The 23,199-nt window shown below is 31.2% G+C and overlaps 4 protein-coding genes across 4 annotated transcripts; 2 read left to right on the top strand and 2 right to left on the bottom strand.

Annotated features, from left to right (window-relative positions):
* The first annotated feature begins 2,513 nt into the window (after positions 1 to 2,513).
* LOC126656166 (uncharacterized) lies at positions 2,514 to 3,311 on the top strand. Its single transcript, XM_050350668.2, is given in 2 exon segments — positions 2,514 to 2,873; positions 2,875 to 3,311. Coding segments are annotated over 2 exon segments (579 nt in total). The 5' UTR covers positions 2,514 to 2,610; the 3' UTR covers positions 3,191 to 3,311.
* A 1,188-nt stretch (positions 3,312 to 4,499) lies between these two features.
* Positions 4,500 to 7,874, top strand: LOC126656330 (uncharacterized). Its single transcript, XM_050350875.2, has 2 exons — positions 4,500 to 5,344; positions 7,052 to 7,874. The coding sequence occupies exons 1-2, from the start codon at positions 4,596 to 4,598 to the stop codon at positions 7,701 to 7,703; spliced, it is 1,401 nt and encodes a 466-aa protein (XP_050206832.1). The 5' UTR covers positions 4,500 to 4,595; the 3' UTR covers positions 7,704 to 7,874.
* Positions 7,875 to 11,224: 3,350 nt separating this feature from the next.
* LOC126655919 (putative glycosyltransferase 7) lies at positions 11,225 to 12,851 on the bottom strand. The gene has a single exon (XM_050350291.2). It carries the CDS (start codon positions 12,665 to 12,667, stop codon positions 11,324 to 11,326), a length of 1,344 nt encoding a protein of 447 aa, XP_050206248.1. The 5' UTR covers positions 12,668 to 12,851; the 3' UTR covers positions 11,225 to 11,323.
* A 1,018-nt stretch (positions 12,852 to 13,869) lies between these two features.
* LOC126656178 (heptahelical transmembrane protein 4-like) lies at positions 13,870 to 17,968 on the bottom strand. The gene is made up of 4 exons (XM_050350683.2): positions 17,498 to 17,968; positions 16,907 to 17,160; positions 15,672 to 15,978; positions 13,870 to 14,686 (listed from the first exon to the last, which is right to left on the bottom strand). The coding sequence occupies exons 2-4, from the start codon at positions 17,158 to 17,160 to the stop codon at positions 14,033 to 14,035; spliced, it is 1,215 nt and encodes a 404-aa protein (XP_050206640.1). The 5' UTR covers positions 17,498 to 17,968; the 3' UTR covers positions 13,870 to 14,032.
* Positions 17,969 to 23,199: the final 5,231 nt, after the last annotated feature.

The following is a 23,199-nucleotide window of genomic DNA, read 5'->3' as shown; positions in this document are numbered from 1 at the left end:
TTTTGCAGACTTTCAATTTTGATCTGTCAACTAGAACAAACAAATTATATATGGTTGCATCATTATTAAACTTCAAGGGTGTCTCCTAACATTAGTCTTTGTAAGTTATGATCCTCAATTTCGCACCTCAATAATTATGTGTTCTTAAAGACATAATAATGATTGGATTATCATACTATAGAACCTTTTGTAATTTAGAATTATAATTTTGTTATTTATTTATTCTGATTTATTCTGCTAATATTTTTGTGAAGCAATAATGCTATGAGCCTTTGAAAGAGAAAATTAATATTGATTTCTAGGGTTCTCTGGCAGTTGAATAAGGTAAGCTTTGAGTTTTGACAATGAATTTATAAAATTTATATAACATATATTCTTTTTGCAATCTTATTTATTTTGCAAAAAATGAAAAATGAAAACTGCAAATATGCTAATATGTTGAGTTTATTATTTGGTAAAATCCAAATTAAGAAATTGGAGGCCTCATGTTAAAATTATATGTACCAGTAGTTATCAAAATTTACCGATTTTATGTTTTTACAATAAAATTAGTAGCCGAATGATTTATCAATTCACGTGCTTTGATATTTGGTAATTCTTCATTAGGAATTCTTTTAGTATTTTTGGACAGATAAGTCTTTTTTGTGCTGAATATGCTTAATTCATGTTTATAGACTATTTGACCTTTTTTTTTCACTTGATGGTAGGCAGGTGTTATACTATGAGTGGTTTAGTCCATGAATAACATGATAGACTCGGTCTACCTAAAAATTTCTCATAGATTTATATAAAAAAATTCATTAATTTTCATTAGATAGAACTTTGTTATGAGAACGTTTTTAAAAAAAAATAAGCAAAATTTTTCTCACTAAAAATATTAAATAAACAAATAAAAAGACTAACTTGATTTATGAATTTATAAAAATAGATTAAATAGTCAAAAATATAATTATTTTATAAACTAACCCAATATATTTATTTAAAAAATTTAAAAATAATTTTAATTAAATAAATATCATATTTTTTATTAAAAAAGTTATTTTATTTGTATAGAATAAAAGAGTTAAAAGTAAGCTATATTTTTTATAGGTTTAAATTGTATACTTTATATTTTAATTTTATAATTAAGTTTAATTCACAAGTTTGAGTTATTTTATTCTCTCTATATATAATGATTGTTATATAATAAATAAAAAAAATACAATTTTAATTATATTAGAATCTTGATTTTTTTTTATAAATTTATATACAATGTTAAAAAAATTTAATATGATGTACTACTAAAATATAGAATAGCTAAACATAAATATGTTAAAGTTTATTATTGAAATTTATAAATACTTTTTGCTGTAAAAGAGTACAAAAACTTTATAGTTTAAAGTAGGTTTATAAATAAAGAAACAAATATCCAACTGTGATAATTAAACACGCATTTTATAATCACAGAGGAGTATAAATTTTATTAAAAATTGCAAATAAATCATATCACATAAGAAGATTTAATGAATATTATAAAAAATTAAAATAATGGTTCTCAATCCACATGTCATTATTAGAAACAATTAAATATAAATTTGCAAGAAAATAAAAAAAATGTCAAGTATAAAATTTCAAATCCGAAGTAAAAAGTATATGAATTATAAAATCTAAAAGAATTTTTTTTTGTTAAAATTATTTTTTAATACGGCTAATATATAAAATATATATCAATTTAATTCCGCGCAAATGCGCGGGTTTACGACTAGTACTTATATAATTGAGAGGACCAACGGAGTCCTCTCATTGATTGTTACAAAATCGAGCATTCTTATTAGTTGCCACTTCTATTAAACTACTTAATTTAAATTTTATTTTTTAAATCAATAAAATTACTTACTACTTATCTTATTGAGTAAAAAACTAATCAATTTACTAAGTTAACATGGAAGTAGTAGTCTCATGTTCTAAATCGAATAGTTATGTCATGAATAAAATTACTTACTGTTTGTTTTACTAAGTTAAACTACGTAATTTGTTGAGTTAAACCCTAAAAAAACGAAGTCTCTCGATCTAAATCAAATAGTTATCTCAATCATTCTCTAAATATGATACTAAAAAAAGAAAACTTATGCAAACAGAAGATAGAAATTATACATATTGTCAATATTCAATATTTTAAAATGATCAATTAGTAGAATTAATTTAAACACAATGAAAAAAAATAAAACATCTGAAAATTAAACTCTGATCTATTTTTATTTATTTTATTGATCATGAAAATTTTATTTGCTTCATATCTGATTTACCTAATAAATTTTTATTTAAATATATAAAAATAATCAATACTATTCATCATGCGAAAATTTAAAACTATCCCTAAAATAATATTTTATAATTTAAAAATTAATTTGTTATAAAAAATTATTATGACAAAAAAATTAAAATAACATAATATTATATTGATCCCGCACAACTGTGCGGGTATACGACTAGTTAAGAAAAATTTCCCACTTTTAAAATCCAAGAAGTTTAAGATTGCAAGAAATAGATGAACATCAGCAAAAACCTGAAACGACTTCAACAAAATGGCTGAAGTGATATTCAATAAAAACATCTAAAACGACATGCAGTATGCATTTGCACAGAAAAAGGCCGAAGTCAGATGCAGTAGTTCTAGTGTTTGGCCTTCTTATGTCACGCCGTGAAGAGAAACGTCGCCGCTTCCACGACGCCCTGCTTAACACTCTATATCCACCGGCGTCGCCGCCGTCAGCAACACCGCAATCCACCCATGTCATCACTTCAAGCCAAGAGTTGGATGTGAATCTCATAGCAGACGATTATGGGGTGGAGGAAACAAGCGACGACAATGGTGCAGGTGGTAGCGAGTTGGGCTAAAAGGAAGCGACTTCGTAAGAAGAAACTTAAAGAAGACATTTCTCGCCGTAGAGGCATTATTGGGCCGTTGCTACCTTCATCAAAGAAGGGTGATTTTGATGGTAATAGTGGAGCAGTTAAAGAAGACAGTCCAAGTGTTCGACGAAATGGCGATGAGAATAGGCAGTGCAAAAAAGTAAAGCAGAGGAGGATGGCTAAGAGATTGGGTAGAGAAAAGGTGATGGATGCGGAGAAATGTGTTCAACATCAAAGCTTAGAATCTGCTGATGTGGAGAATTGTGATCAAGAAGATAAAAAGATTCCTCCTGGTTAATGAGTAATGGTTGCAACTTGCAAGCAAAACATGAAGTAAAAAATATGAGTTCATGAATTTTAAGAACTTTTTTGGATTGTTGATCTTCTGTTAATCTAGTTTCACATTTTTGGATTGTTCATCTTCTGTTAAACTGTTCATCTTCTGTTTAGAGTTCTAGTTGTTGTTGTTTTTTTTTTTTTTAAAGATAAAAGATGAAATTTCATTTCATTAACTTACGAAAAAATGAAAGTTTCATATAAAATGAGACTAAAAATATTATAAAAACTTTTTAATCGAACATGTAAAATGAATTACATCCTTCTTAAACGGGACAGAAGGAGTCTATAGAAAAATTAAAAAAAAATATACTAGCGCAAATAAAAGTAATTATTTATCATACTTGAAAGGCTTAATTTCTTAAAAAAAACTCACCTTGCACTTTTTTTTCGTTTATACCCTGACCGTATAAAAACACCATTTATACCAAATTTTAGATTTTTATGTTTCATCCCTACCCAAAAGCATTAAATTGTACTCTTTTCATTTAAAAAAGAGTTAAAACATACTTTTTTCTATTTTTAAAAATACAAATAAATCCTTAAACTTAAAAAATGATCAAATATATCTAAATAATTAATTAATTTTTTTAATTATATAAAATAATAAAAAAATTAAAAAAATCATTATTATTTTTAATTTTTTTGTTAGACATATTTTTTAAAAAAATTAAAAAAATTAAAAAAATAAACAAAAAATTCGGAATTATTTTTAAAAAAAAATTTAAAAAAAATTGTTATTATTTTTAATTTTTTAAAGAAGATGGTATTTTTGTACTATTAATAACTTTAATATCTAATTAGTATATAAGTTAAAAATGAAGGATTGTTTTAAACTCTTTTTCAAATGAAAAGAGTACAATTTAATGCTTTTGGTAGAGATGAAACATAAAAACTCAAAATTGGGTACAAATGGTGTTTTTACAAGGTCAGAGTATAAACGAAAAAAAAATGCAAGGTGGGTTTTTTTTAAGGAATTAAGCCTACTTGAAATAATGTTAGCTTTTAATTAAAATTTTAAAAAATGTAGATACGATTTTATCCAAAAAAAAAATCTAGATACGATCTTAAATAAAATATGTTGATTTGGTGCAAGTTGGCATTTAAAATTATAAAACCGATGAAATCAACTCCGTTTATTGTTCAATTAATGAAAGGGTTTATCTGCTCGGATTTTATAAGTTTAAGGATTGAGTTAGCCGAATTAAATTATAAGGGTTTATACAGCTGTCATTAAAGTTGAAGGGCGTAATTGCTCATTCTGCCATAAAAAAGCACCTAAAATTTCTTCCCTTTACATCCCACAGAGAGACACTGTAAAACCCTAAACCCTAATTCATCTCACCAAAACAACCACCAAAATCGCCATGGCTGAACTCAAGCTCTCAGAAAGCAGAGACCTAACCCGAATTGAACGCATAGGAGCCCACTCCCACATTCGAGGCCTAGGCCTCGACTCCGCCCTCGAGGCGCGAGATGTTTCCGAGGGCATGGTTGGCCAAACCTCCGCTCGTAAAGCGGCCGGCGTCATCCTCCAAATGATCAAAGACGGCAAAATCGCAGGCCGCGCCGTACTCCTCGCTGGCCAACCGGGTACGGGTAAAACCGCAATAGCTATGGGTATGGCTAAATCATTAGGTCTTGAAACGCCCTTTGCTATGATCTCCGCTAGCGAGATATTCTCGCTTGAGATGTCGAAAACCGAAGCTTTAATGCAGTCGTTTAGGAAAGCTATTGGAGTTAGGATTAAGGAAGAAACAGAGATAATTGAAGGGGAAGTTGTTGAGGTTCAAATTGATAGACCGGCTGTGGCGGGCGCGGCTTCGAAGACGGGGAAATTGACTTTGAAGACTACGGAAATGGAGACGGTTTATGATTTGGGTGCGAAGATGATTGAGGCGTTAGGGAAGGAGAAAGTGCAGAGTGGGGATGTGATTGCAATTGATAAAGCTTCTGGGAAAATTAGTAAGCTTGGGAGGTCGTTTTTGCGGTCTAGGGATTATGATGCTATGGGGCCTCAGGTTAAGTTTGTTCAGTGTCCCGATGGGGAATTGCAGAAGAGGAAAGAGGTTGTGCATTGTGTTACTCTTCATGAAATTGATGTCATTAATAGCAGGTAAATAGTTTCTGCTCATTTTTCATAATTTGATTAGCTTGACGGATAGAATTTGAACTTCATTGCTTGAAAAATCTTAAATTCATATTAGAGAAGTCAAAGCATTAGTACCCATAAATAATAGCTGTAATGGTGTTCTTTTTGTTGTTTTTACGATGTGATTATTTTTATTCAAGGTTTAATATTTGCTGAATAGATGTTATATTGGAAAAAATAGTTCTTGCAATTGTAGACAGAAGCTACTGTTGTAACATCCTTAGTTTCTTGAAACAATAATTTGGAAATGCAATGAACTGACAGAGGATATGCTAGTAGCATTTCAACTATTATAAACTGGCTTGAGTTTATGTGGTTAGCATTTATTCAATATTAAGAAGACACTTTTTTGCTGCGGTTATTGTCTGTGACCTTTATGTGTTACTCTTGGTTAAACTGGCGTTTTAGCTCCATAATCTGGGCTAACATCTGTTGATGTTACAGTACATAAGTCAGACGGTGATACTCGGCGTTTATATCAGTTAAAGTTTAGCATTTAAGTTTTAAGTTATTATTGCAATTTCATTCATGTCGTTGCATATTATGATGCAGTATATTTCTCTCATGGGACTGCAATATGTAGTATAGCTAAATTGACAAGTTAGAAATGGTGTACAATAAGGGAGTGATGATGGTGCAAGTCTCCTGTTATGACATGAGGATGCTCGATGTGGTAGAAACTGCTCAAGGATGGTGCTATCTTTGAAGTAGTTCACAACCTATCAATCTTGCTTTAGTTTTATTCTTGAAAGTAGAAGGGACTCGCCGAAATGAGAAGCTAGCTTCACTTAAACTGTAGGTGTTGTTGTTGGTCTTGTGAATCCCCATTGTTATCTGAGTAACAACAAGTAATATTTATAGTCACTGATAGTACTCTTTTATTTATATATTATTCTCAAATCTACTATGGTTCCGGAGCTCTGATGTGCATCTTGGAGCTTCTACTAGGAAGTACAAGGATGGAGTGTCATTCCTGTGTTGAAATTAAAGGTTCTATGTAAGTAATAAAGCATGTAAAATTGGGTCAAGTGTTAATTCAAAGATCGTGGACGCTTGATGTTGCGAGCTTCGTCTAAGATAGCGTAGTGTCTTAGTGAACATAAAGGGATGGAGATTTGTAGGGTGTTTCCTTTTAAATAAAATTTGGACTTACTTTAAAAAACGACCGAAAATCTAAGCCTTAGTTGCTTGAACTCGAAAGTTTGCTTTTGAGTTCGCATGTCTCTAGGTGGCAATTAGGTCAAATCAAGATCATTTTGGTGCACTACCTTTTATAGGATGAATTTTATTTCTAACTGGCTAGAAGAAGCATCGGGTTAGGTTTGCAGATTTTGGTAATGAATCAGATAACAATGAATAAGAGTGTGAATGTGTGATCTGTCTTAACTCAGAAATTTTTGCAGCCAACCTATTTCTGAACGACAACAAAAATTGTTTAAAGAGGGGAATGGAAACCGAAAATTTTATTTCAATACCATTTTACATAAACATGTATCAAAATGCCCATGCTCAACTAGTTTGACACTTTTTGGGCAAATTTCTGTCTCTTATAGTTGAAGATTGTGCAATATATAGCAAGTCTAGATACATATTCGTCACTGCACTTAGGTCTGAGCAAATAGAACTTATGTTTACTATACTCTCTTACTTAATTTTATTGCTCCTTTTCAGAACGCAGGGATTTCTAGCTCTCTTCACTGGCGATACTGGTGAGATCCGCGCAGAAGTAAGGGAACAAATTGACACAAAAGTGGCAGAATGGAGAGAGGAAGGAAAAGCCGAGATTGTGCCTGGTGTACTATTCATTGATGAGGTTCACATGCTTGACATTGAATGCTTCTCTTTCTTGAATCGTGCTCTTGAGAATGAGATGGCTCCTATATTAGTTGTTGCAACCAACAGAGGGATCACAACAATTCGAGGCACAAATTACAAATCTCCACACGGTATTCCCATAGATCTCCTTGATCGCCTGCTGATCATCGCAACTCAACCTTATACAAAGGATGAGATCCGCAAGATTGTGGACATTAGATGCCAAGAAGAAGACGTGGATATGTCCGAAGAGGCCAAGTCTTTGTTGACGCATATTGGTGTAGAAACATCTTTAAGATATGCCATCCACCTCATTACTGCCGCCGCATTGGCTTGCCAGAGGCGCAAGGGTAAAATCGTCGAAAGCGAGGACATTACTCGGGTTTACACTCTTTTTCTGGATGTAAAACGGTCAACACAATATCTGATGGAGTATCAGAATCAGTACATGTTTAACGAAGCGCCAGTAGGAGACGGTAATGAAGATGATGCTGCTATGCTTTCTTGAAAGTTATTTAGAAATGGATATTTTTGTCATTGTACTTTGTCCCTAATTTAATGAAGATAGGTAGCCGCAAACAGTGATTGTGTTATTATGGTTTTATGTTTTATATCAGCTGTGTGATTTTGTATAATTTTGCATATCAGTTGAATCAACAAGTTGCCAATTCATAATGGAGATCATGTTTATTAGTATGATAGTCATCTAATGAAATATTTAACTAGAAAATAAATAACTGTAATAAAAAATCCATCACTTCTCTCACTAAAATTTGGTGCTCTCACTTCTCTCTAAAAAAAGACTACCTTTCTCTTCATCTTTTTGAGGTGGGAGAAGATAAATTTTCCGGTTAGCCAGAAAATCATCTTCTCCCCACCATATTACTAGTTTTTCTAGATCTATTTATCTATCTCAATAAATCTAAAAATAAAAGTCTAGATTTTGTTTGATTTGAGTTTTGTTTCTTACTTGTTAGAAATAAAGTTAAAGTCTTTTTCTCTCCTTTATTTGTATTTCTTAGATTCACAAGAAGTTTTAGTGTTTGTTTGAGCTTTAACTCTAAAGTATTGTAGATCTAAGAAATGAAAAGGATATGGATCTATCTCCATTGAGTTTTAATGAAGATGAAGATCAATGATCGGAATAATAGGCTTCAACGGTTCAAGCGGTTTGATTGACAAATCGGTGCAAGAAAATTTCGAAACACTCTTCCAACGATTTCGTTGTGTTAAGTTTTGGGATTTATGTTTAGAATTTTCTTTATTTTTCGATTTCTTTTGCTTGTATCTTATTGTTGTCTATTATTTTGTAGTTTAATTTATTGAAAGATCATATGTAAGTCTTTGTTATATGACTTTCACCCCTTGTAAGTTGAATCTTCATAATTAACTCTGGCTTGGGGGAAAAAAATAAATCTAATGAAATATTTGTTTTCTCTGTTTATATGCAAATTGAAGCAAGATTTATATATAATATTTTGTTTACATGATTGATTAAAATAAGAAAAATAATTATTTTGTTTGATAATATATTACTCTCTCCGTCTCAATAGAGTTGTCCACTTTAAGAAATTTTTTTGTCCCAAAACTATGTCCACTTACAAAAAGTAACTAATTTTTACACGTAATTTTCCTATATTATCCCTATTTAAAATTCACTAATGAGTAAATTAAAAGTGGATCTTATATTTAATAGGGGTATAACAAGAAAAGTAAGTAAAATTTTATAAAACTTATAAACAATAATTGTTTTTCTTAAACTGTGTGATAAAGGCAAAGTGAACAACTCTATTGGGACGGAGGGAGTATATTAAATATAAATAAATTTATTTATCTATTATAAATCATATATGGTTATTATAATTAACAAAAAAAATCTATTGTGGTTCTTTATTTTTGTGAAAAGCGACAAAATTAAAATTAAAATTAATTATAATATTATATTTATTGGCCAATAAGAAAAATGTAGAAAATCAAAATTCCAATGTGCAAAATACTAAAACATATGGAAAACAAATATTTTTGATGTGAAACATAGGAAAGTTCAAAATTAAGCCACTTGTTTGGACCCTACAATGATAACAATCTGATTTATATCTGAAATGATTTATGTCATTATGATTCGATTAGCGTAAAAGCCGCCATGATTTGGTCAACATGAATAAAAAAGAACTTAAGTGTCTTTTATTTTCTTGGAAACTACTCATTACTATAAATTTAGATGTTCACAATTATCCTTCAATCATGCACTTATTAAAGCTAAAGTATAAGGCTACTTATTCATCATTTTGTACATAAAGTAAATGGCAAAAGAAAAAGTAAAACACCCAAAAGACTAAAAAGTTTCCTCGCAAATTTGATTCCATTACCATAATAAATAATATTGATAATTATTTTAATTTTAAAGTATGCAAGTATAGTCTCTTTTTCTTAAAAAAAAAAAATCAAATATTTAGACTTGTTCAGTTGGGGATAAATTAGCTAATATTTTTTGAAAAATAGTAAAAAGAAAATTATTTAGTTTATCTTACACTTCTTACTTTGGAAAAAATTAAGAGTTCAACTTCACTTTTAACCAATATGTAACTTTCCTTATAAAAAATAGATAAGTCGTACTTCTTTAGTTAAATGGATAACAACAATATTTTGACAAAAAAAACATACAACAATATGTTTAAATTTATTTATTTTAATTATTTAATATGAATTATATTATCTTTAATATTTTATGAATAATTAACTTTTTAAAAAACATATTTTTTTGTTTTGAAAGAATACAATTATGAGCCAAGTGATGCCATATTTAAATCATTTTCTGCTATTATCTATCTATACTATATATAAAAACACGGATGGAGGGGGCATGTAAATTTACTGAATAATCCTTTTCAGTTTACTACTAAATAAAAGTTTTATAGTCATTAACTAATTAGTTATTTAAGTAATCACTATTGTAATTAAAGTCCTAATTAGAATAGGTAGCTAAATTATCTCCAATTTAGTTTTTAATATGTAAAAAGTAACTAAATTTTCTCCAAATTAGTAGGAATACCTATCTTTTAGTTTGATTGAACTACAAAATTAAAATATTGTATTTGGTCAATATAATATTATTTAAATTTCTATCTTATTATTTTTAAGGATATTATTAGTAAAATTAAGTTAATTATTTAATTATGGTTATTATAAAACCAAAAGAAGAATAAATTCGGTATGAAAAAAAATTAATAACTGAATATATTATATTTACTTTTACAAAAATTCTTAACTAATTTAATATTAATTATAAATAAAAAATTAATATAATTATAATAAATTTACTAATATATTCATTGAGGAGTTACGTTACGAGCCACGTGCATAGTACGTAATGCGAAACTAGTAATAAAAAAAAACTAAAAAAATTAGAATCATTTTCTGCTATCATAATAAAAAATACTAAAAAAATTAGATTTATTTTACTCATAATATATATCTATCCTTAAATTAATATATTAAACTTAACCGATAAAATTTTGCGCCATACCATTAAGCAGGGGCAGAAGAACTTGAAGCCTGGAGTAGGTTTTAGTCTCATTGGAAATTTTTAAATGTTTTCCAAAAAAATTAAACAAATGAGGTAGAACCTATTACGTATGTACTATCACATAGACAATATAAATTAAATGATCAAATAAAATTTAGCTGGGGCTGAAAAGTCATAATTCTGCACTGCTATTAGGTGAGAAATAAAATTTTCCCTAACAATTTAAACTCCAAAAATAACCAAATCATTGTAACTAATACCACTACAATTACTGTAAATCTCATTCCTTTTTTCACATCATTCACACAATCTTACCTTATTGTCACTTTAGAAACCCTAAATCTATTCAATATTTTATTCCAATTAGATGCCAAACTTAGAAAACAACAATTATATACCATAATATTAATATATACTCCATTTAGTTCAAAAATCTATGATAAAAACGCCCCACTCCATTTAAAATATAACCAAATGAGTCCAATTATACCATCACCATGCAATTAAGGACAATAATTAAATAATTATAATTTTCACCCAATCACATAGTACCACATCATTAAAAACAACTTACACTATAAATTGTTTAAACCTTTCCTATCTTACCATGGTCCCTCATCAGGATAATCAAAGGGAGTCTCAACAACAGAGTTAGAATCCAGTAAATCCGGATGTACAAACCCATACTTTCTAAGCACTTGATTATCAGCAAAATTCAAAGCCTTAACCATCCCATTCCAACACTTGTCGCCCTCATACATCTTATTATACTCCCCGCTACACGGTTGACATCCCGCAAAATGCGTTACAAACGGCCGTCTCCAGCTCCCTCTTCCGTTACCCGCTCCCTTCAAATGCCGCTCTCTAAACGCACCGTATTGCTCCGTCACCTTCTCCGCGTGCCGTCGCCGTAACTTCACGTCCGCTTTCTCCATCTCCGTGTATTTTCCCGTTATGTTATCGTATGTATCCACTATATCCACCCAATACCCTTCCAAATAATACTCCCCTTCTAAGTAAATCCTGTCCGTTAAACTCTTGTCATTATACAGCATGTAAATCAAGGCCGTCTGATCATCTGACTCCGGGAATAGCTTGTCTTTGAATATTGACCGTTGGATCTTGCCCCACTTTTTATACTCAGCACCCATGGGCCCCATGTTGGCCCACTTCTCCATAAAATCCATCGACCACTGACAGTTTCTGATTAAGAAAACTCCGGCGTTTAACGCCGTCCAGCTTTTAGCGCCGTAGATTAACTTAGCCCAGCCGTGGACGACTAAATTATGATTCTTGAGATCGTAACGGCGTAACGGGAGTTTATACTCCATGTCGGTGAATAAAGCGTCCGAGTCGACCCACCAGATCCACTCAGCCTCGGGATGCGCGATCATCGCCGCTTTAACCACCGGATACTTCGCCCAAAAACTCGTCATTTTCGGGTGTAATAACACGTTGTTGTAGAACACATCGTGGCCGTGGATTCTACAGTAATCAACTTTATTTTTAAAGAACCGTAACAAAAAATGGTCGCCAATCGGGTTCTTACAGGGTTTAGTCTGAGACCCGGTTACCATAACGACCCGGTCACGCGCACCGGGCGCAAAAGAAGGGTGATGCTTAAGCCAATCTCTCCGCTTCTCGTCCCAGTTTTTAATAGGTTTTCCGACGGAGTAGCTGAGGTCTTGATGGTCGTAGAAAGTCGGGTCGGGCGGGTCATACCCGAGATCAACAGCGGGTTTTCCCCGATTTAAAACCGGCGAGAAACTGATGGAATCGGCATCTAATTTAAGAGACGGAGAGGTGTAAGACCAGAGAGACCAGAGGAGTAAAAAAGAGAGAAGAGCGCCGCCCAGATAGATTAAAGAGTCACTGAAGCAAGATTTATTAGAATTAGTTTTAGCCATGGAAGCGTGTTTGGACTTCGAATTTTCTGGAGAAACCATTTTTTAAAAGGGGGAGATGAAGATTTTAATTTCAAACAGCTCAATGGCTAAAATTAGGAGATTTTAAGATTAAAATTTGATGATTTGGTTTAATAAAATGAGATTAGAGAGAGTGTTAGGGCAGTTATGAGTGAGTGATGTGAGTGAGTTAAGGAGGAGGAGACAGGGCTTGAACTGCGGAGGATTTATTTGTTTTCTTCTGTAGTAATTTTAGCTTGTAAGAGATTGACACGTGGACTGTAACACGTGAGACTGCTGTATGCCGACACTTTTCAAAAAGGAACAAAATTTAATTACTTATCTAATTGCAAATTTGCAAGTTACATTTAAATAAAGATAAAATCATCAATCAGATGATATCAGTAGCTTTAACTTAGCAGCAGCAAAAACAAGTTGTCAATTTTTTTTATAATAGCTGAACTATCAAGTATAATGATTTAGTTCAACTGGTAATATACTCAAAAAGAAAAAGAAAAATCAAATTGAAACGATGTTAATTAAATCAAATTTAAATTTGAGCTAGTCGAATCAATTATTAAATTAAATTGCATTGGCATGTTCGCTTCGTATTGTAAAATATTTATACTTAGCCTAATCGTTTTCTAAATCATTGCACATCCCTATTTGTCGCTCAAATATGAGGAGATATTCTCTCGCAATGAAATATGAATGCCGATCAAAGCTTATGAGAAAGACTATTCGGGAAGGCGTGGTCGGTGCAAGGGAAAACATGAAACAAACTTGCAAATCTAATCATTATCCTCTCTTATAAGTATAAGTATCTATAAAAATATAAAATATTTTCTATATTGAAATTTTAAATATTTATACAGATAACACAACTGGCTCAATTCGAATTCAATTCTCAATTATTCTACTGAACTCAAGCTCGGAAACCTGAAACAAAACTCGGTTGAAATTAAATCAAATTTTAAACTTATAAATCGAATACGATCTTCCATTGAGATTGGGAAGAGTGTGTCCGTAGTGGATAGGCAAATTAAATATAGGATCCAATATGCAGGGAGCTAACCCAACAGCATGTGAGGACTCAATTTAATTACAAGATGGGAAGATCAGAAGCAGCCAACTGTTCATATAACGATTTATCAGAAACAAAACTGGACCAACCATCATGTGATCTTCCGACATTTATGTCTTAATTCAGATCAGCCAAATTACCTTTCAGCCCTTCTCCATCATTAGTCGGTACAGGCTCCATTAATTCCTGAAATACTCCTTCAAATACAACAATAATGTCTTCATAATACATGACATCAAGATTTGTTCAATTATACACAGAAAAAATGGAGTATAATGTAGTAATACATAATACTTCATCGACGTTTCGAGATTAATCGTTCTCTAGCATCCTTCCAGATCTCTCCACTTGAGGTAAATCAATCCCGCGCGATAATGAGTGTAGGCCCCTGCCACGACAAGTACGTGGAAAAGCTGGTGGCTATGCCCTGCAAGGTCGAATTTTCCGGGCATCCATCGTTCCGGTATTCTCGTAGCATAAACCACTGCTCCGAGGCCGTATAAAACACCCATCAGAATTTCGTATCCCGTTGTGTGCAGTGCCTCGGGTTGATGCCTGAACACGATAAGTTTGTGCAAGACTGGTGCTATACCTGACATGCCCATGCTTGAGAAGAGAACTGCTCGAATTGGACGAAATTGAGGCGTCTGAAACATCGGCATGAGAGAAACAAGAACTGTGGCAATCCCGACTATGGTTATGAACCCCAAGTAGAGTTTGCAGAAGAAAGGATCGCACATGAACGAGTAGTAAACAGGAGGGTAAAATGAGGTAGATATAAGGGCTGCGATACCAGCGTAGTCGAGCCTAAGCATAATGTATGACATTCGTTCCGAGTGGCATGATAGTAGGTGGCACGTGCTGCTAGCTAGCAAGCAAAACATGGCCCCACCCATGAAAATAAAAAATGGCCATCGCGTGATTGGCCTCACCATCAGAGGAGCGAATAGATTCGCCACGTCATCCTTCATGCTTCGCTGTAAGTAATACAAGAACAGAATTTTAGTAGCAAGAACTTCAAGATGAAAGAAACATGGAAACCGCTTTATTAACTACAAAAATCAGAAAATGTAGCCTTTTATCACCCCAATGAACCATTCTTCACAATGAAGTGGAGTCATTAACTCCTTAAAGCACCCCACTTAGCAGGATAGAGATATGCGGTTCTCATGTAAGAAGCAAAAGTAAAAACTTGTGTATCGAGGCATCACAACCACATTGCCAAGGTTAAAGAATTTTATTTACCTTGTTAAGCAATATAGTTTCACTGCTTTCTTAACATTCAAATAGCGTCTACATTAACCAGCACAGAGTTGATTAACATTCATGACTAAACAACCCTCTCTATTCTAATCACTAATTAAGTCGTGCATCTTAGCAGTTAGCATCTCCATAATATCTGCAATCTTATTAATTTAGGTGCATCTGACTTGAATTACAACCATTATGCCTTTAAAATGTAAATCGGACTTCAGTTACACAAATTTCAGACATGTCCGTTTTTCGAGTTATTTATTCCCGTAAAACTCCTATCATGCAGATATAAGACTCTTGAATCTCAATACATTATATCTGGAAGTTCACCTTGAAAAATAATTCATCTTAACCAAGAACCTGAAGAGTTTAAAGCAAAATAATGCAACTTCAAACAATTGGCATTTCCAATGTAACAGATTCAAGATCAGGGCTATCAATTTTTTTTTAACATGGTATATCAATTCTAAATTGGTTAAAGGTAAGCAGAGACAAAACAAGAAGATAAAAATACAGAGAAGCAACAGAAAAAACACATTTTGCAAAAATCGAGCAAAACATTGTCCACATGATAGAAAGCCAACAACTTTAAGCTGTTAAAATAATAGATAAAGGAAAAACTAGAAATAAAAATATTAAATGAATACGGCTGTCATTAAGATCATATAATTACTAAAATTTCAACGGTAATAGAGAAAAAGAACATACCAGAACACAGACATCTGAATGGTTGCCGCTAGAAAATCGCTCTGGCAAACAATTATATAAAAGTTCCATGATATGCCATCGTGAGGGTGATGGAAGCATATCCATTGAAGGCAATGTTGTCTTTAATTCTTGCCTAAGTCTATGCATATCAGGCATGGTGGGTAAAGAAGGGAGGCATTTATGCAATTTGTGCAAATCAGCTTTCAAAACTTCTGGAAGATGAATCGAGTGGAGATCAACAACCTCTGGAACTTTCATGGCCGTGTATATGGTCAGAGAAAGGAAAAGGAAGAACCCAATCAAATGCCTGCACCATATAACAATTTGAAAACCAATATTACTAATTGTCAATGTGCATACAAATACACAAAACTCATAGAGTCATAGCCATTAACACATAATTTAAAACGAAAATAGCACTTTGTAAGGTTTTTTTAAATTATATCATAAAACTTACAAGTGTAGCCATATCCCACTCTCGAATTCTGCATATTATATTAAGTTGTATAACAGGGTTCTGTACAGCATATTAGTTGACTTGGTGTTTTTTAGCAATATTTAAAATAAAAGGTAGGCAGTTAATTTAGCCTAACATCAATATGTTATGGCAAATGAAAATGCCGAAACAGAAAAGCGAGAACGAGAAATAGGCAATGCACCATCCTTGCTGCTACGTACGTTGACCTTGACTTGACGGATTCTACCAATTGAACCCACTCTCAAAGGAGGACCACAAGCTTGGGGATCGACGAAAAACATAAAAGTCAAATAACATTTTTTACAAAAAAGAAGGTTATAAATGCAGAGTTTCGGAGTTTCAGAAGCATTTCGGAAACGAAAACGATACTCGAGAAGTTCCCGTGCAATAATAAGTAACATAAATAATGCTTTGCCAAATTATCTATCAACAATCTCAATTTTTATCTCAGATCATAAAACCATCAAATATTTCTTAATGCTTATATGTAGATTATGTTTGACCTTTTTTTTAACTCAACCAAAACAGCTACATGAAAAAATTAAACCTTCCAAATGAATTTTTAAATATTTCTTTTTATTCCTATTCCTATAATATATGATAAGTAACAATCCTAAATCTATGCTCAAGTCAAAACCACCAAACAAACATAAAAATATCCTAAATGTGACCAATTTCCTAATAAAAAATAGGAATCAATAAATTCATTGAAAACAACATAACTTGTACAAACATAAAGGATAGAGAGAGAACTTACGTCCAAACATTTAATGTCTCATTGTGAATACTGAAAATGCTTAACAAAGTCTGCTTCAATGGCCAGTCAGCTCTATAATGGCCCACAATGTATTCATTATCCCTCAAATAACCAGGCAGAGCATGATATTCTACTAGCTGATATTTCACCTTTTTCCATAACCTCTTCCCTTTACCTTCCTTTGAAGCACTCGTTTCCAATGTTTCCGTTACTAAATTCGTCTTCTCGTCGATTTTCTTCCCGCGATCCATCATCTGTGAGCAAAATTAGAGAATTCTGACAATTAAACAGTGCAAATTCACATCTCAATTTCAATTTTTTTATAATTTTAAAGAACCAACAGAATTTAACAAATATTAACAGCCAAAGATTTATACACATTTCATGATTTGCAACCTAAGCAACACCGACACTTCAATCAATCAACGTGTCCCATTTCGAAAAAGTTTCAGACACTTGACTTGACGTTCCGGACATTCATTTTTTTACTTAGAAAACCTTAAAATAACACCGTTTCGCGGTGTCCGTATCCGTGCTACCTAGTTACAACAATATATTTAATGAAAAAGGCAAATAATGTGAATAAAATACCTGAAATTGAAGAACAAGCGATTAAAAAGAAAACCCAGATGGGGGATTCTTGAAATAGAATGATATTTTTACAAAATTCAGTATCAAACGAGATAAAAGATTCAATCTTTGAAGAACCCAGCTAGCTAAAGGGTATCAAAATTCAATGTTGGAAATTAAAATTGCGAATTGCAAGAAACTTAGAGCTCAACAATGGAGTTTGTTTGATTTGATTTGAAGAAATAAAGGAGGAGCGAGAGAGAGAGATGGGATCAATTATAGAGAGAGAAGGGGAGATGCTATTGAGGAGATGCGGAGATGCCGAAGATTTTTTCGTATATTTGAAGAATTATTAGTGTAAAATTGTCAAATCAAATGGGAATAGTTGCGGATTTGTTGAGGTTTGTTACAAATTAGAACGACTATAAAAGAGTTTATGTCAGATAATTTTGGTTGTATTGTCAAGATCTATTCTTGTGTTTTGTTTTTAGAATTGTTTTTTCTTTTGCATGAATGCCATTTGTGATCAATATTTTAACATTTGTAAATTGAAAGTGAAATTTAATTGGAAAGAATACTATGGTCCCGTTTGATTTAATAGGGGCAAAACATGAAAAAACTCTTTTATAGTTGTTCTAATTTGTAAACTCTTTTGAATAAAGATAATTAATATTTTTTTAATAGGGGCAAAATATAAAAAATAAAAATAATTAATATTTTTTTAATCTGTGTGTAAAATCAAATGAGGCTTGCAAAGTGAGACGGAGGGAGTAATATAAAGAGTAATAGTAATTTTTTAAACTTTTTATATTATAAATAAATTTTTGTATAAGTAATAAAAATTATTAAATTTATTTTTAATAAAAAATAATATTTAATTTAAATTATTTTATATAAAAAAAATTATATAAATAATTTAAAAAATTATAATCAATTTAAAAAATTAATTAATTAAAACTGCTATGATATAAATAAGCTAATTTTATATAATTTAAAAATTATTAAATTATTTAAAAATAATTAAAATAATTTTACATATCATAAACTAATATATTTTAGTAGGAGTCATTTTATTTAAATAATTAATAATATTGAAACAATTATCAACTCATAACAAAAAAATTGAAATTAGAGTTTATAAACAACAGCGGCTATTGGAAGCCAAGAAGCACCAACAACTTTTTAAATTTTTAAATTAAACACTTAAAAGGAGCTTTTTGAAAAGCAAAATCGATTTCAACGAAAAAGGGCTAATAATCACCCATGGCCCCTGGCTTTTAGAGATCTGATCATAAAACCCCTGATATTCAAAAACAATCAGTGAACCCTCTAATTTGTGTGGCAGCGCTCGTTAAATCCCTCAAGGACAAAAATATCTTTGTCGCCGTTTTTTTAGTCAACTACGGCGCCACGTCACCAAAATACCCTAAAAAATTAAAACACTCAAATTACCCATAATTTTAATTAAAAAAAATCACCCAACCCAATCTAACCCAAACCAAATACCCCTAAACCAAACCTGGCCACCATCACTCGCCGCCACGGCTGGAATTGTTTCCAGCCGTCTTTTAGATTTGTTCTTCGTTGAAGAACAAGTCCAGGGCTGTTCTTCATTGGAGAACACGGCCTAAATATGTTCTTCAACGAGGAATAACTCAGATATGTTCTTCGTTGAATAACAAATCAGAAAAGACGGCTGGAAAAAAATTCAGACCTTGGCAATGGCAGGTGGTGGTGGCCGGGTGGTGGGTTGCGGTTAGGGTGAAGAGGTTTTGTTGGATTTCACTGGATTAGATTTGGTTGGGTTGTTTTAGATTGAGTTAGGTTGGGTGAATGTTTTGGGAATATTTTGGGTGTTTTAGTTTTTTAGAGTACTTTGATGACATGACAACTAACGTGACGCAGCCAATTTTTTTTTAGAATGTTAGTTGACTAAAAAAAACGTCATCAGTGATATTTTTGTTTTCAGATAGTTTAGCAAGCGCTGCCATAAATATCAGGAGGTTTGCTGATCGTTTTTTAAACAAGGTTTTGTGATCGCCCCCTCAAAATAAGGGGTCGTGGGTGATTATTAGCCAACATAAACAAACACCCTATATATATATATATATATATATATATATATATATATATATATATATATATATATATATATATATATCAATCTAAAAATAACACAAGCATAAATACATTATAAATTATATTATTCCATTTATTTTAAAGTATTTTACCTACACTCTAACAAAAAAAATTATTTATCTTTATTAATTATAATTTTTGAGTTTTCTATAATAATTAATTATTTAGAAAGTGTGTCTAAACATAAACATAAAAAAAGGGATTAAACTTAAAATATAAAGTATATTAAATAAACTCTTAAAATGAGATATTATAAAAAAATTATTAAATGAGAATGAAAGAGTGTAACTTCTTGTTGATTATTTTATAATTAACTGTTCTTGTTTAAATTAGATTAATGTTAATAATAAGTATTTTCATTAATAATAACTATTTTGTGGTTCAAATCATCATGTAAAATGATTTTCATCATAAATAGCCATGTGCGATGGAGATTTTAACAAAAAATTATTCATTTTTCCAGAATAAATAATGCATTTTATAGTAAAATAGAATAAATATCAATCATTCCATTATAGATAAAATATGAAAATATATATGCACAACTTATGATGTTGGGACAATCACAATAAAAAAATGAAAATACTAAATAGTTGAGTCGCACACTAAAACATTTTTTTTAAACGTTTCGCGGCTCTGCCTGCAAGACAAGTTAACAACCACGGCTCCCTAAAATAAAACAGTTGTATTACTACTATCACTGCACTAAGTATAGTAGCTCTATATCACCCTCATAGTACTGCTCAAGAAACCGAAGCGAAGTGTTTTTAGAAAATAAGAGTAACAGCTGCAAACTCTAGGGTTTGTATGAAAATATATTTGTCGAATGAAGAAAAAAAATGTATATATAAAAAAAAAGTAAAAAGCAACAATAATATAATAATGAAAACGAACATTGCCAAATTAAAAATGTAATCAAATAAATCAACATGACGCTTTTTTTCATATAGAAAACACTTGAGTAAATCAAGGCACTTTGGTTGATAAAAACTTACATATACATATAACATTCAAAAATAAAAAATAATATTAAGTGCCTGAATCAAACCATCCATCCAACCCAAACCAAACCAGTCAATCAACCAACTAACTAACTGCCCGGACACTGCACGCGTCGTGGTATCGCGGAAAGGATTTATATCTCCTCCCACTCACAAAACTGGATATCCATTAGCACCCAAACTCTTGTGGAAGAGTCTATCCTAATAAATTCAAATATTGTCATACTTCGAAATAATGTGGAAATTCCTCAAAAACATTACAAGGCATTTAAGTCTTTGAATATTCAACGCAACACCAACAATCTCCCGTTTTAAATTTTAAAAATATCCCTATAGAAAAGAGATTTAAAATGAGTTTGAATGTCTATGTCCAAAATCTATTTGATGTTTAAGTAATTGGAACTTTCAGTTTATGAGTAAGATTAGGATGAAACTGATGATATTTTATTTCGGGACCTTTGATTTTAATGCCATCTCTATTGCTTCTATTTACAAATTTTCAGCATTTGTTCTCAGAGTGGCTATGTCTTGAGCGTAAATCCTCTCTACAAAACTTCTTTGCATGGCATATTGCAGAAATGGTTCTTTTAACCAATTTATGTGACAATTTAGTCATTTTCGTCTTTTTGATAAGATTATAGCATCTTTTCACCATATCCTGCACCCAAGTTTTCTTTACGAGTAAAAAAAAAATCACAGCTAATTCTTATGATTCTCTATTTATGTGATCTTTTTGGGATTGATTACGATTTTCTAATAAGTAATTAAAGACTTACTTTGTCTAATCTCTTGTGAAGAAACTCCAATTTGAGATCATTAATTGTTTAATTAGTCATCCAAAGCACTGTAGCTGCAGCTATCGCTGGTGGAGTGTAATCCAAGAAGTAACCACTCTTGAACAAACCATTAGAAATCTTGGAAAAATATAGAAACCCCGAAATAGAAAACTGTGAAACAATATATATATAATATCTTTAAAACAAATTCACGACAATTTGAACCGTTAATTTTACGACTAGTGACAATTATATCCACCCCTCAATTTGATCTTATATCTAAGATTTATTTTTATAGTTAATAATTTGATTTTATAAATAATTATTTTATACAATTAATTTTTTATTCCAGTTTAATGGTTATATTTGTTACAAATTATAAAATGGGCGGAATATGTTGTCATAATTTTTTTTAAGAGTATATTTGTCATTTTGGCTAAAAATATGAATATATAAAATTATATGAACAAAATTTTCCTGCTGCCTTAGGCAGCAGGAACTCCTGCAATTGTGCATGTGGCATTTTTTAAGGCTGCCACCACATAATTTTTTATTTATTGTGAATAGATAAATTAACCACTTTAATCCTTGGTCAATTGACCTATTTAGTTCTAGATAATTAAACATTTCAGTCCCTTCAATTCAAGCTCAACAGATTAGTCGACCAAAATTTTGAAACAAAACAGAAGCTTTCAACAAAATTAAAACCACAACTGATACACCTTAAACAAATACTTATATCAGAATTGCTCAATTATATTTCAAATAAAAGAGTTCTAGAAATGTTGTTTTTTTTTCTTTCTTTTCTTCTATCCTTCTTTTTTTAATTAATGTAATCTTTCTCATTTTTAATTGTTACTCCTTTTCTAATTTGATCTCATTTTTTTTGTTTTGTTTTGTTTTTTTTCTGGTTGGATTTATGAGTAATTTAATTTTACTTTTTTGTATTAGGTTTTTAGTGATCATTGTTAGTGTATTGGGGTTCTTTACAGGTATTATTCTGCAATTAAATTGCAATGCAATAACCTTCTGGCAAAAAATAAAAGTCTAATAACCTTAATTTGCAAGGGTTATATATTATGTTAAATAGAATTTTCTTTCGCGTGATTATCTTATCAATTGTATTGAGGGTAATAATTATTGTCTAACCAGACTTTAACTCGTCAGATGAGCTGTTTGGTCATCTAGAACATAAGTTTTGACAGACAATTATCTTTCTCTTAATTCAGCAGCCCTTCAATTGGTTCTTTAATTTTCTTTGAGTTTGATAATGATAAGATTTGTTGAATTAATTTTCCTCTCAAGTTCTAATCTCTTTTTGTATGTTTTGGGAGAAATTAAGAAATGATTTTATGGATGTTTCGTTGTATCATAATTATGCCTTAAGGGTGGGAAATAATTATGGCTATAAGTTTTTTATGATTGCATGAAGGAATTGAAATGATTAATTAACCAAGGATTAAAATGGTTAATTTGTCTATTCACAATAAATAAAAAAAGTTATGTGGTGGCAGCCTTAGAAAATGCCACATGCACTTGGGCAGCAGGAAAATTTTGTTCAAATTATATTGTCTATTTTTATATAGAAATAGAATATAAAGTAGAATCATAGAGTCGAGTTTCCATATCATTTTTAGAAACGAAAGCAAAACATCAAAATATAGAACTCGACAAATTATATAGAAGTCGAGAAGTTTGAATGCCACCTAAATGAAAAGCCGTAAATCTTCTGCAAATGTTGAATAAAATTACCTCTGCAAATGTTGAAGATAAGCTCAGAAGAAGACGAAAAAACAGAGCTGACATT

The sequence above is a fragment of the Mercurialis annua genome, linkage group LG7 (assembly GCF_937616625.2).
Source record: "Mercurialis annua linkage group LG7, ddMerAnnu1.2, whole genome shotgun sequence".
Taxonomy (NCBI): Eukaryota; Viridiplantae; Streptophyta; class Magnoliopsida; order Malpighiales; family Euphorbiaceae; genus Mercurialis; species Mercurialis annua.
The sequence above is the reverse complement of the archived record's forward strand: the minus strand, read 5'-3'. Positions and strand labels throughout refer to the sequence as shown.